This window comes from Penaeus chinensis, chromosome 34, assembly GCF_019202785.1.
Source record: "Penaeus chinensis breed Huanghai No. 1 chromosome 34, ASM1920278v2, whole genome shotgun sequence".
NCBI lineage: Eukaryota > Metazoa > Arthropoda > Malacostraca > Decapoda > Penaeidae > Penaeus > Penaeus chinensis.
Window position 1 is genome coordinate 28,930,535 of NC_061852.1, and position 15,000 is coordinate 28,945,534.

General features: G+C 40.8%; 1 protein-coding gene across 1 annotated transcript in view; it reads left to right on the forward strand.

Moving 5' to 3' along the window:
* The window catches only part of LOC125043529 (multiple epidermal growth factor-like domains protein 6), a 113,282-nt gene that overhangs the window by 61,721 nt on the left and 36,561 nt on the right, over positions 1-15,000 (forward strand). Inside the window, exons 2-3 of the mRNA XM_047639678.1 lie at positions 3,457-3,594; positions 14,812-14,896. Coding sequence (XP_047495634.1) covers positions 3,457-3,594; positions 14,812-14,896 — 223 coding nt within the window. The remainder of the gene's footprint in view (positions 1-3,456; positions 3,595-14,811; positions 14,897-15,000) is intronic.

A 15,000-nucleotide genomic window follows, 5' to 3' on the forward strand; every position in this document is an offset into this window, starting at 1 on the left:
TTGTTATATTTATAGTTATCTTAATTATGCTTACTATATTTTTTATCGACATTAGGATTGCTATAAGCGCTACTTATACCACAACCACTACTATCATTTTTCATTATTTTATTATCACTATCACTCTTTTTTCCCGATTATTGTCGGTTTCATTATTATTATCATCTACATCATTACTGTTATTTCGTTGTTATTACCATTAATGATATTGTTATTATTATCATCATTCTTATTACTATCATTATTATTATTATCATTATTATTATTATCATTATCATTATTATTATTATTATCATCATCATCATTATTATTATTGTTTTTATTATTGTTATTATTCTTATTAATATTATTATTATTATTATTGTTATTATCATCAATCATCATCAGTCATCATCATCATCATCATCATTATCATCATCATCATCATCATCATCATCATCATTATCATTATCATCATCATCATTATAATTATCATTATTAATAATATTACTGTTATAATTATAACACTATTATTATTATTATTATCACTATTATTATTATTATTCATACCATTATTATGGTTACTATTGTTATCATTATCATTATTGTAATTATCATTGTTATAATGATGATGATTATTATTATCACTATTATCATTACTATTATTATTATTGCTATTATTATTGTTATTATTTTTATCATTATTAATATTTTCATTATCATTATCACTATTATCATTATTTTTATTATCATTATCATCATCACTATTATTGTTATTATTATTATTATTATTATCATCATTATCATCATTATCATTATCATTATCATTATCATTATCATTATCATTATCATCATCATCATCATCATCATCATCACCAGCGCATCATTATCATTATCACTTATCATCATTATTATTATCATCATCGTCATTATTATGATTATGATTATCATTGGTTTTATTAATGTTGTTAACATTATCATTATTATCGTTGTTATTATTACTGATATCAATATCATCATTAATACCCTTATCTTTATTATTACTGATTAACTTTACCATTATTATTGTTAGTATCATTATCTTTATTTTAAAATATTTCATCATCACTTCGAGGCGTACACATCATGTTGCTAATAATACTTGTGATAACAATCAGTCCTACAAATAATAGTGATGCTAACGGTAAAAATACTTCTATTACATCAACTGCTACCACTGTTAACATCAATAGCAACATGATATTAATAATGGCAACGATAAATATGTCATTCTAGTTATGTCTGTAACTATTAATATCGTTATGATCATCATTGTTCTGATGATGCTGATGATGGAAAAGGCATTTTTCACTTCATAATATAATTTTCATAATCATGATGATAATCCAACTACATCGGTGAAATCTCTTTCCTAATTTTTTACCCACACCTAATCAGCATATCAGACCATCCTCTTTAAGACGCTCGGCACAAAATCCTTTGAAACAGCACGTGGAATCTCCTAACGAGGTGTTCTTATTGTAAACGACCTCGAGCGGGGTGGAGGTGAGAGAAATCATGATCAATGGACCTCGATTATGTCTCTAAAAGCCGTTGGAACTCTGGAGACGTAATGAGGCACTAGGTGCTGAGGTCTATTTCCTTTTTTTTTGTGCGAGTTTATCTAAATAAGATGAGAGTGAACGTGGAAGTTAACCCGGATGAATTATTTACACGGTGTAGGAGATAAATTGAATGGATTTTGTATATTATTCGGCATTACGTCCTTTGCACTACGAAAATGATAACGCTCATCCACACTTTTCCTACACTTGTCACAGTGACTTCCATTTATTTAGAATCAAAATTGTTGATATGTCTGGAATTCGCGTGTACAGATGACTGCAATTCCGTGCGCCGGAAGACGTTTGAAGCCGAAGCCAAAGTCAATAGCGGCATTGGAAAAATAAACACGAGACTGAGTGAACAAAGGAACTGGAGAAAGGAGAGCGGAATGGAACGAGATAGAAAACAAACAAGAGTGTAAGATTTTATTCGCAGAGAAATATTACGAGACTGTTTGGTGAGTGAACGCGAAAGGTGGAAAACCCATAGAAAACTTTATTGGGCTGCACCCTTACGAGATAGTTGGGGGAAATGAACGGGATGAAGATAATGCTGTATGAATTAATTCGAATAAAAATATTGCGAGATACTTTGGGAATTGAACGAGATAGAGGGAATACGGATTGTTTTATTCGAATAGAAAGACATTTGGACCTTAACGAGATAAAAAAGAATACAAATATTGCCAGAACTTCAAAAATATAGGGAATGATTACATAAAAAACTAAAACGAAACAAAATAAAGTGAATAAATGAAATGAAAAACAACAATAGATAAATAAAAAGATCACTAGATAAATACAGACACATAATATATACAAACATACATATATATATATATGTATATATATGTATGTTATATACAGGAAAATCCTCGTACTCCACTCAGGTGGAAAAAAGGAAAAAGGCAACAATATCTTTCTAAGGTCTTCAGACTGAAGAAAATGGCGGTTTATAACCTCAGACGTTCAAGATTTTTATGACAAAGTTTGTTCCACTTCTTATCAGAGCTGTATTTTCTTTGAAACTGGAAACCTAATATCTCTTCCTGAAGATTGTTTCAACCTTTATTGCAGATCTCTTTATCAGCGATGCAAATGCGTGTTTATATCTACAGTATGTATAACTTCTTCAATCTCTTGTCTTTTTACAATCACACTCGCACATATACATACTTACTTCATATATATATACATATACATACATATATATATATATATATATATATATATATATATATATATATATATATATACACACATACACACACACACACACACACACACATACACATACACACACACACATCCTTTTTATATCTTCCCTTACGGAAACCACAAGCAAAGTTGGGAGGGAAGTTTGAAGGCTCCTCAACGAAGAAGAATGGGCTGCAGGTTGAAACAGCTGTTGGATATTTGCGCCAGTGAACCATCCATCAGAATCGGCCTCGGAATTACATCCACTCGAAATTTATTTTTCAAAAACCTTTGGTGATTTTCTTTTTTGACAGTAATTTAGTAATGGCATGATGGGTTCGGCACGGTTATTGTTTATTATAATGATACGAAAAATATATATTTTTTTTTCTATTACGACTTATGATTGATTTGTTTCAGAAATTTGTCTGACTGAAAGGCTCCGTGCCCACGATGTGTCAGAGCCGCTTTTGGAAAATATAAATGGCAGTTCTGGCGCTGGTGCAGCTCCCTAAAAAGGGCGTCTGGGCCAATTATGTCTCACTCCAAATGTATCGAATCATTGGTACGTCGTATGTAAAGATCGATCTGATCCTCTTATCTATTATGCCCCGTCAGTTTTTCTTCTTTATCAATTATCCATCCATCTTGGTGACTAATACACCTTTTCTGCCAGGCCCAACGTGTGCGAATACCAGCGGGAGGAGACCATAGAGGTGCGGGTGCCGCGCGTTAGGGCCTTCACCGCCGCCGTCAGGGTGTACCGGCCGGGCTGCTTCCTCAACATCCCGTCCTGCATTACTCATGAGAGAAGGTGAGTGAGGGCGTGGCTCTACACTCTGTGACGAGGAAAGCCTTTCCAAGATCTCAGGGAGGCCAAAAATATGTTACGTCTATGGGTCATTTTGCAAGATTGATATGGCTAGGTTTTGTTATTGTTTTTCTGTTTAGGAATTGTTGCAAAATATACGATAGTGTGATTGCCTGGCTGGATGACTTAGAAAGGCGTTACATCTAGAATATCAGAGTTTAAACAGATCGATGTAATCACGAACTGTTAAAACAAAAAGGACATTCTCTCCTGTCATCCCTTTTCCCAAAAAATTCCATACTGTATTTTTAATTTACACAAAAAATGCATCATAGCTGTTTTGATATCGGACACACCAACCATTATCGGGCTGAAGCAATCTGGCTAACCATTTTTTCACGGCGTTTGACCACCCAGAAAGGAAGGAGTAATCAGACAGGAAAATTTACCCCTTGGCTTGATCGAATGCCTTTCTTCGCCTTTGGTTGATATGTCATTCCGCAGAATTGTGGGCCCCTGGGAGAAAAAGGCGTTCGGGGAGGTTATCATTGGCTGCTGACTAGTTACTTTTTTGCGTTTTTTGCGCTGGAGAGAGGCAGGGTGAATCATCTCTGTCTGTCTCTTAACCCTCTCTCGTCTCTCCTCTTTCACTCTCTCGAACAATCCCTCATCTCCCGGTCTCTGGGTAATCCGGAAACCGTATTCAAAAACGTCAACTTTCGCTCTCTATGTTCACAACCCTCCGTCGATCCCTCAATCGAACGCTCTCTTCTCTCGTTCCCTCCTTCTCTTCTTCGTCATCTTCCATACTCGACATACTCTCTGCTCGCCCACCTCTCACTTCATCTCTCTCGTCTCTACCCCCCTCTACTCCCATCCTCTCTCCTATCTCTCCTCTCACGATCTCTTCGTCTCACTTCCCCCACCCAGTCCACTCTCTATCTCCGCAGTTCATCTGTCGCCTCGTCACCCTCGATCCTCTCTCTTCCTCGCTCTCCCTCCTCCCTCCTCGTTCTCCTTTCTCTTTCTCTCTTTCTCTATCTCTCTCTCTCTCTTTCCCTCATCCCTCTTACTTGCATCTTTTTTCCCATACTTTCTCTCTCTCCTCTCCCGCCTCTTCCCTCAAGCCTTCATCTTTCTCTCTCTCACACTTCATCCTCATCTCCCACCTCCTCCCCCTTCCATCCTCTCTCCCCTCTCTCGATCTCACGCTCTCCTCACTCTCTCTCCTCATCTCTCGTCTCCCTTTCTCTATCTACCCCCCACCCTCTCTCTCTCTCTCTCGTCTCATCCGCGAACCTCTCTCGCAGTCATCTCCGAAAAACGCAATCTTTCTCTTCTCCTCCATCCTTCTCTATCCCTCCCTGCCTCCCTCCCTCCTCGTCTCCCGCCGTCCCTCAGCCCATCCCATCTTCAACCCTCTCCCTCTCACCTCTCTCCTCCCCCCTCTCTCTCCCTCCCCCCTCTCTCCTCTCATTCTCTCTCTCGTCTCTGCCCAGGGCTCCACCTCTCCCTCCCCTCTTATAGTACTCCTCCTCATCTCATCGCCGCTCCATCGTCTTCTCATCTCTCTCTCACTCCATCTTCTCACTCCCTCGCACCTCCGTCCTTCCCCCTCTCCTATCTCTCTCTCTCCTCTCTCTCTCAACCATCCTCTCACTCTTCTCCTCTCTCTCCCCAACCCCGTCTGAAAATCAAATCAATCCAAAGTATCCCCTCAATGTCACCAACTCTCTTCACAGCAGATCACATCTCGGTCCCTCGACCCGTCCCACATAATCTCCTTTAATCTCATCCTCGAGTCATCAATCCAAACGCTCTCTCAACCTCTCTCCACTCACGTTTTCTCCTCTTTCTCTCTCTCATCAATCTCTTCCCTCTCTCCATCAAAAATCTCATCCCTTAAATCTAGTCTCCGCTCTAGTCCTCATCTCCTCTCTCTCTCTCTTCGCTCTATCTCTCTCCTCCCCCAACTTTCGAGGTGTCCCCTCCCCCTCTCTAATCTCACTCGTCTCCGCTCTCTCCTCTCCTTTCTCTCTCTCTCTCATAATCTCTTTCTCTTCTCTTCACTCTCAAGCTCTCCCTCTTCCTCACTCTCTCGGCTCTCTCTTCCACCTCCACTCCTCAACTCTCTCTCTCATCCCTCGTCCTCTCTCTCCCTCTCCTTCTCCCAACTCCCTCTCCCATCCCCCCCCCCCTCTCTCGCTCATCTCATCTAACTCTCTCCTCAATCTCCTTCTCTTTCTCTCTCATCCTTCTCACTCACTCTCGTCTCCTCCCTCCCTCATCCCCTCTCCCTTCTCTCTCTCTCTCTCCTCAATCTCTCGCTCATCCATCTCACTCATCACCTCTTCCTCTCCAGGGCCCCCCCCCCTCTCATCTCTCTCTCTCTCTCTCTTTCTTTTCTTCCCCCCCCCCATCTCTCTCTCTCTCTCTCTCATCTCCTCTCTCTCACTCCTCACTCCACTCTCTCCAATCTCATCTATCTTTTTCTTCCTCCCCACCCTCACTCCCTCCCTCCTCCCTCACCTCCCTCCCTATCCCTCTCCCTCTCACCTCTCCCCCCCTCCCCCCCTCTCCCTTCGTCGCTCGTCTTTCTTTCTTTTCTTTATTTCATATATTTCTTATTGTCCTTTCTTTTAGTCTTTTTCTTTCTCTCTCATCTCTCTCTCTCATCTCTCACCTCTCATAAAGCGGCGATCCCTCTCCCCTCTCAACGTCCCTCTTCTCCCCTCTCCTCCCTCCCTCCCCCTCCTTCCCCCCCCCCTCTTTCCCTCTCGTCCATCCTTCCCCTCTCTCCCTCCCACCTCCCCCCCCCTCCCCCCCCCTCCCTCCCACCCCCCCTCCTTCCCCCTCCCCCCCTCCCTCTCCTCCCTTCCCCTTCCCCTCTCTCTCCCCCCCCCTCCCCAACCTTTCCCCTCCTCCCCCTTCCCTCTTCCCCCTCCCCCCCCTTTTTTTCCCTCTCTCTCCCCTCTCCTTTCCCTCCCCCCCCTCTCCCTCTCTTCCCCCTCCCCCCTCCCTCTCCCCTTCCCCCTTCCCCTCCCCCTCCCCCCCCTCCTCCCTTCCCCCTCTCCTTCCCTCTCCTCTCCCCCTCCCCCCCTCCCCCCCCCCTCTGCCTCTCCTCTTCTCCCTCTCCCCCCCCCCTCTCACCCAGCGAGAAAGAACGCCCAAACCTCTGCCCCCCACGTTTTGTGCGGCCGATGATGCATGTATGACGAACTCGAGGATAGAGTCCCTCGCAGATCCATTTACTCAAGGAAACACGACCTTGCGCGCGGACGCCACATTAGCAGGGTCTCCCACCGAGCCTTGCTATTGGTCCTCGCTGAATGGATTGACCTTTTTGACCAGGACGTGGGGGGGATGGGGAAATTAGTGAGTTAATGGGTGATGAATGCGAGTTGGTTTTGTTTTGGGATGGGGTGTAATTGGGAAGGCTGATGTGGGGAAGAGTCTGTTTGTGTTGATGATTATTGTCATCGGCATCTTCATCTTCATCTTCATTTTTATCTTCATCTTTACCTTCATCTTCATCTGCATCTTTATCCTTATCTTTATCTTTATCTTTATCTTTATCTTTATCTTTACCTTTACCTTTACCTTTACCTTTACCTTTACCTTTACCTTTACCTTTACCTTTACCTTCACCTTCACCTTCATCTTCATCTTCATCTTCATCTTCATCTTCATCTTCATCTTCATCATCATCATCATCATCATCATCATCATCATCATCACCATCACTACCATCACCATCATCATCATCATCGCCATCATCGTCTCCATCCTCCTCCTCTACATCATCATTCTCATGATCACCATCGTCATCGACACCATCGACACCACCAAACATCATCATTACCATCACCATCATCATTTGCCCTAGAAAAAAAAAAAATAATAATAATGAGCGTTAAACTAACAAAACTAACTCCCAGAAAAGAAAACTGAAATGAAATCCTTTATTTACACCACGTAAACAATAACGGAAGGAACCACATGTTTGTGCCCAACTGAATCAACATAGGACATGTGAGGAGAGGATCCGAGAGGGCATGTCACACCCGGCCATGTCAGCTGAAGGCTTGGACTCTGGAGAGCTTGAGGATGTAATGGTGAGGGGGGATGGTGGAGAGGGTGAGGAGGATGGTGATGGTGGAGGGGGTGAGGGTAAGGAGGATGGTGATGGTGGAGGGGGTGAGGGTGGGGAGGATGGTGATGGTGGAGGGGGTAAGGGTGAGAAGGATGGTGATGGTGGAGGGGGTGAGGGTGAGGAGGATGGTGATGGTGGAGGGGGTGAGGGTGAGGAGGATGGTGGTGGTGGAGGGGGTGAGGGTGGGGAGGATGGTGATGGTGGAGGGGGTAAGGGTGAGAAGGATGGTGATGGTGGAGGGGGTGAAGGTGAGGAGGATGGTGATGGTGGAGGGGGTGAGGGTGAGGAGGATGGTGATGGTGGAGGGGGTGAGGGTGAGGAGGATGGTGATGGTGGAGGGGGTGAGGGTGAGGAGGATGGTGATGGTGGAGGGGGTGAGGGTGAGGAGGATGGTGATGGTGGAGGGGGTGAGGGTGAGGAGGATGGTGATGGTGAGGAGGAGGATGATGGTGAGGAGGATGGTGATGGTGGAGGGGGTGAGGGTGAGGAGGATGGTGATGGTGGAGGGGGTGAGGGTGAGGAGGATGGTGATGGTGGAGGGGGTGAGGGTGAGGAGGATGGTGATGGTGGAGGGGGTGAGGGTGAGGAGGATGGTGATGGTGGAGGGGGTGAGGGTGAGGAGGATGGTGATGGTGAGGAGGAGGATGATGGTGAGGAGGATGGTGATGGTGGAGAGGATGATGGTGAGGAGAATGATGATAATGATGAAGAGAATAATGAAAATTGTGATGAAGGCACAGAATTGACATAAAAATAATAATGTAGTAAATAATAAGAATACTATTACATGATGAGTACTTAAAAAAAAAAAAAAAAAAATTGAAATTATGATAATGATACGAACTATAGTGATGAGTGTAGCATGATGATTCAAGGACACTTTCACTAACTGCAATGACATCAACAGTGAATTCAGGACACGGGTTGAGGACACGATGCGCAGGGTAAATATACAAATAATAATGATTAGTTTAATGATAATTAGAAACTGGTCGTAAAGCTATCAGGGATATTAATAGTACTGAAGTTGATAGTGATGATCATGATCATAAGAGAGATGTTGATTATGATCATAATAGTGATGATGATGACGATGGTAATGATGAAGGTGAAGATGAAGATAATGATGATGATGAAGGTGATGGTGATGATGATGATGGTGATGATGAAGGTGAAGATAAAGATAATGATGATGATGGTGATGGTGATGATGATGATGGTGATGATGATGATGATGATGATGATGAAGCTAATGATGATGATAATGATGATGATGATGGTGATGATGAAGATGCAGATGAAGATAATGATGATGATGAAGGTGATGGTGATGGTGATGATGATGAAGGTGATGGTGATGATGATGATGACGATGATGATGAAGTTAATGATGATGATGATAATGATGATGATGATGACACGGGGTGAGGAGATCATGCTCAGGATAAGTAAGCAAATATCAATGATTAGTGTAATGGTTTTAATAGGGATTCTCCTGCTAATGATGATGGTAATGATGATGATGACAATGTTGGTAATGATGATGAGGATGATGGTAATGATGATGATGATGATGATAGTAATGGTGATGATGTCAATAATAATGATATTGGTAATAACATCAGCAACAACAACAACAAAAATTTTATAGTTTCGGTAATAATAAAGATAAGATTTATTATTCCGATAATATTGAAATTGATTGTAACACATGTAATAATGATAGGGATAATAATAAAGTACGGCAGCGACAACAGCAACCCCAGCGAAAGAAGAAAAAGAAGAAGAAGAAGAAGAAGAAGGAGAAGAAGAAAAAGAGGAAGAAGAGGAAGAAGAAGAAAAAGAAGAAGAAGAAGAAGAATGAGACGAAGAAGAAGAAGAATGAGAAGAAGAAGAAGAAGAAGAAGAAGAAGAAGAAGAAGAAGAAGAAGAAGAAGAAGAAGAAGAAGAAGAAGAAGAAGGAGGAGAAGAAGATGAAGAAGAAGAAGAAGAAGGAGAAGAGGAAGAAGAAGAAAAAGAGGAAGAAGAAGAAGAAGAGGAAGAAGAAGAAAAAGAAGAAGAAGAAGAAGAATTAGACGAAGAAGAAGAAGAATGAGAAGAAGAAGAAGAAGAAGAAGAAGAAGAAGAAGAAGAAGAAGAAGAAGAAGAAGAAGAAGAAGAAGAAGAAGAAGAAGGAGGAGAAGAAGATGAAGAAGAAGAAGAAGAAGGAGAAGAAGAAGAAGAAGAAGAAAAAGAGGAAGAAGAAGAAGAAAAAGAAGAGGAAGAAGAAGAAAAAGAAGAAGAAGAAGAAGAATGAGAAGAAGAAGAAGAAGAAGAAGAAGAAGGAGAAGAAGAAGAAGAAGAAGAAGAATGAGAAGAAGAAGAAGAAGAAGAAGAAGATGATGATGATGAAGAAGAAGAGGAGGAGGAGGAAAAAGAAGAAGAAGGAGAAGGAGAAGAAGAAGGAGAAGGAGAAGGAGAAGGAGAAGGAGAAGGAAAATGAGAAGGAGAAGGAGAAGAAGAAAGATAAAGGAGAAGGAGAAAGACAAGGAGAAGAAGAAGAAGAAGAAGGAGAGGAAGAAGAAAAAGAAAGATGATGAAGAAGAAGATAAAGAAAAGAAGAAAAAGAAGAAGAAAAAAAATAAAAAAGAATAAAGGAAGAAGAAGAAGAAGAAAAGGAAACAAAGAAGAAGGAGGATGAAGAACAGAACCAGAAGAGAAAGAAGAAAAAAGAAGCAAAAGACGAAGTGAACTCAACACGGTCCTCTGCATCATTGCCATCAATCACTTTCCTCATCTTCTCATGTGTGCAAAAGAAACATCATCGTCTACCGCGAACATGGCATATTTACCTACTAATATCTGTTATAAACGTTGTTCGTTTGTTTCGCAACGATAAGACGATCCGACTGCCAGCTGTTTTATTTGTTTGTTCAGCCATGTTCTTGCGATAAGAGAGATACTGTGGCGGTTTAATTAGTGGAGTGTGAATTGGTTTCATCGCGAACTCCATCGTGTAAAAAAAACAAACGAAAAAAAAAAAACAAAAAAAAACGAAAGAATAACGCAATGAAGACGATTAGATTCCCTCTTTTTGTTATCGAAGACTCTTTGATCCCCCTCGGACGGCGAAGAAGGATTGGCGCGGAATAATAGGAAAGTGGAAATTGACAGCTGCTTTCTGCTGAGGTCCACGCTGCTGGGGTTTTCTTCGTTCGCTCTTTCTCTCTTTTCTATTTCTGTCTTTTCTTTTCTTCTGTTGTTCTCCTCCCCCTCCCTTTTTTCTTCTATTGGTTAAGATTTCTTTAAGATTGGATTTGAATTTTTTTTTTTTTTTTGGAGGTGGCGGGGGGGGGGGGGGTGAATGGTAATTATAAGGGAATTAGTATTGTTTAGTTGATATGCAGATGGTGTGGTTAAAAGTAGTTATAGCAATAGTATGATGATGGTAATAATGATAGCGTGTTGGGATAAAAGTGGTAATCTGAGTGTTAATAATAACATGAATAATCTCTACTGCATATTATCATTATTACAAAATGAATAATGATACTACTGCAGCACTACAACAACTGCTACTGTTACAGGCTGCAAAAAGCAATACTACCAGTGAGAACAAATTATATAAGACCCCCATAAGCAATACGAGTCAGGGTCCTTGTCAAGGACTATTAAAAAATTCATATTTCTGACGGACCTTTCTGCTATCTCAGAAATCATCTTGACTCGAAGACAGGTTACGAGGAAAGATTTTCTGCAATATTTGGTTTCAAAAATTCTTCAGATCGTCTCTCGATTTTTTTTTTTTTTCATATGACGAAGTGACATTGGTGTCATTGTGCATTTTATGTTAATATTATGAAAGATATCAGCGAATATATTTCAACCAAGAAATCGTACGTATGTCATAGTTTGCAATTACGCGAGGAATATGTAGTGTATTGGATACTGATGATGCAACAGGCTGGTCTTGCAAGGTCCAGATCCATGAGAACCTGTTTCTGTCCTCTACCAATTATCTCTTTTATCAGAATGAATTGCGTCACAAGAATATACATTTTTTTTTCAACAAATTATCTTAATATTCGTGTATATCCAGAAAAATAGAGATGGCGATGTTTTTCAGCTTTAAGACCAGGTATATTAAACTAGATTTTTTTTCTAGGCGCTGATAGTAAACTTTCCACTTCATTTACGCTGCTGGCCCACGCTGTCAGATGGAGCTATTTGTTCAGGATTGTTCCACGCAATGGCATGTATCAGATAGGACTGTAAAGCGGTCTAAGTTGATATATTATTGCTTGACTAGTTTATCTTATTGATACACAGGCACACGCACACACACACAGACACACACACACACACACACACACACACACACACACACACACACACACACTCACACTCACACTCACACTCACACTCACACTCACACTCACACTCACACACACACACACACACACACACACACACACACACACACACACACACACACACACACACAACAAACACACACATACACACACACACACACACACACACACACACACACACACACACACACACACACACACACACACACACACACACACACACACGCACAAACACACACACACAAACACACACACACGAAAGGCTCAGTCTTGGCGGCGATTGTTTATTATTCTGATTAAGAATTCAGGGTCAAACATAGGCCCAGAAACGAAGTCCAAATGATCATACAATTCTAGGAATGATTGCAAAATAAATAGGGAATTCATATATGTGGATGAAGCTATGGTAAAGCAGATCATTGCAGCCACCATAAGACCTACTCTCGAATACGGTGCAGTGGTATGGAACCAACATTTTAAAAGGGATGTTGACAAACTGGAGAGTTCAAAGAGCAGCCACAAGACGGGCACCAACCCTAGGAAAGGTGAATTGCGAAAATAGGCTATAGAAAATAGGAGTTACTGCATTGGAAGGAAAAGAGGTGACATGATTATGCTCCAGAACTATAAAGTTAGATAAAGATGACTTTGGCATTTTGAACACGAAATGAACGAGAGGGCAAAGAGGCTATAATGATGTCAAAAAGGTATTCACACATGTAACAGTCTTTCGAATGACGTTGTGTGTGTCAAAATTTTGCCTCACTACAAATGGCTTGAAACTGAGCACAACACACCTCTTATACACAAGATGGGTGTTAGTCAAGAAATGCCAATGTATTTACTTTTTAACAGCATAGATATATTTTGAATAGATAAAACTACTCTACTCTTTGGAATATAAAGATCAGAACCAGCAGTGAATATTACGAGTAGATACATATATATTTTTTTGTTGCCAACAATAGTAGAGATCTGAATGTAGTCTCTGAAAGCCCTCGTAATTTATGTATAGCAGAAGGGACCCCCTGAACTTAGTTTTTCTCTTGAAACAAGTTGGTAAGGATAACTTGGAAAGAACGCCTACACAAGGGAGAGGGAGAGAGAGAGAGAGAGAGAGAGAGAGAGAGAGAGAGAGAGAGAGAGAGAGAGAGAGAGAGAGAGAGAGAGAGAGAGAGAGAGAGAGAGAGAGAGAGAGAGAGAGAGAGAGAGAGAGAGAGAGAGAGAGAGAGAGAGAGAGAGAGAGAGAGAGAGAATGAGAGAGAGAGAGAGAGAGAGAGAGAGAGAGAGAGAGAGAGAGAGAGAGAGAGAGAGAGAGAGAGAGAGAGAGAGAGAGAGAGAGAGAGAGAGAGAGAGAGGCCATATTACAAATATAAGCCCCACAAGCAAAGGAAAATACATATGGCTTATACTCGCATTCTTGCACCATAAGTAAGAACGAAACAGCGTTGCCACCATAACAAAGGCCAGTGACCCTGTAACTGACACTGGCTCCTTGTGACATTACTTTTTGGCCTTGACGTTTTGCTGTTCTTGGCGTGCGCTTTGACATAGGATGTGTAATTAATGAGAGGTTTATATGTCATACGTCTACCAAGTGTTTGTTCAACATACTTTGGACGTCATGATATGCTGAGGTGTGACATACGGTTTATGAGTCATATTTATGGAGGTTTATCTTTGGATGTGTATGTATGCTGTTTGTGTCCATCTGTCTGCCTGTCAACTATATCTCTTTTTCTATCTATTCATTCATCTCTATCTGTCTCGCTATCCATTCATCTATCTGTCTACCTACAATCTCTCTCTGTTTGTCTACCTACACGCACGTGGGTGTATGTATGAGCATGTGTGTATATCTGTATAATACGTGTATATCTCTATACAGAGAAAGATACATGGATTCTAAATTCTTCAGTTTATTCGGTACATTAAACCGTAATTGTCTGTTAGAAAAAGATATGTATTGGCTCCTTAGTAGGTCTGATCAATTTCTTGAAAACATAAAAGACTCAGTAATGCCTTCACTTGAAATGCCAATGTATTTACTTATTTTTTCACTGCATAGATATATTTTTAATAGATAAAACTGCTCTATTTTTGGAATGGAAAGATCAGATCCAGTAAAGAATATCTTGATTTTTTTGCCAACAGTAGTAGAGAATGTGTTCTCTAAAAGCCTGCGATTCGTGTACATCGCTAAAGAAACGTTTATGGCCAAATCTTACGCGCTGTTGTCTATTGACATAAAGCCATCATATTTATTGATCACTGTAAGTGTAAATGGCTTTATGCACATAGAAAATTTCAGGTAAATCAAGAGTAAAGTTTGATGAGTTTAATTAACTGATATTTTAAGTTATTAGTATGGTTATCGTTTCTATTATCACTGGCGATGAAGAGCTAACGTTCAGCAAAATCGAAATAAACTTCTACATTTGTCACAATGAATATGGTTCAGAATAGATTACTTAGTGCCATATCTCTGTCGGGTTTTTATTTGTAACTGCAGGTAATCATGACTGATTCGTTAATCATTTTTATTGCAGTTGATTATAACTATTAACTATAACTATTATTCTTATTAGTAAAATAGATAATATGAATCACAGTTGATTATCATTAAAACAATTAATCACCACTATTGCATCAAATTATCATCAGCATTTGTGGAAAGTACTTGTCTAATGAACATCGTGTCCCTCCCATCCCCAGGACCCAGTACAAAACAGTCCCCCATTTCGAGGAAGAGGTCGTCACGCTGCGCATCTTCAGGTGTTGCCCCGGCTGGTCCACTAAGGTTGGTGAATACTGCAGTGTTGGGCTGCGTCCATCACAGGCTTGGCTTGGATGCATTGGTTACCGATTAAGCTAATTGGATTTGCTACAGGCTATTTGTCATTG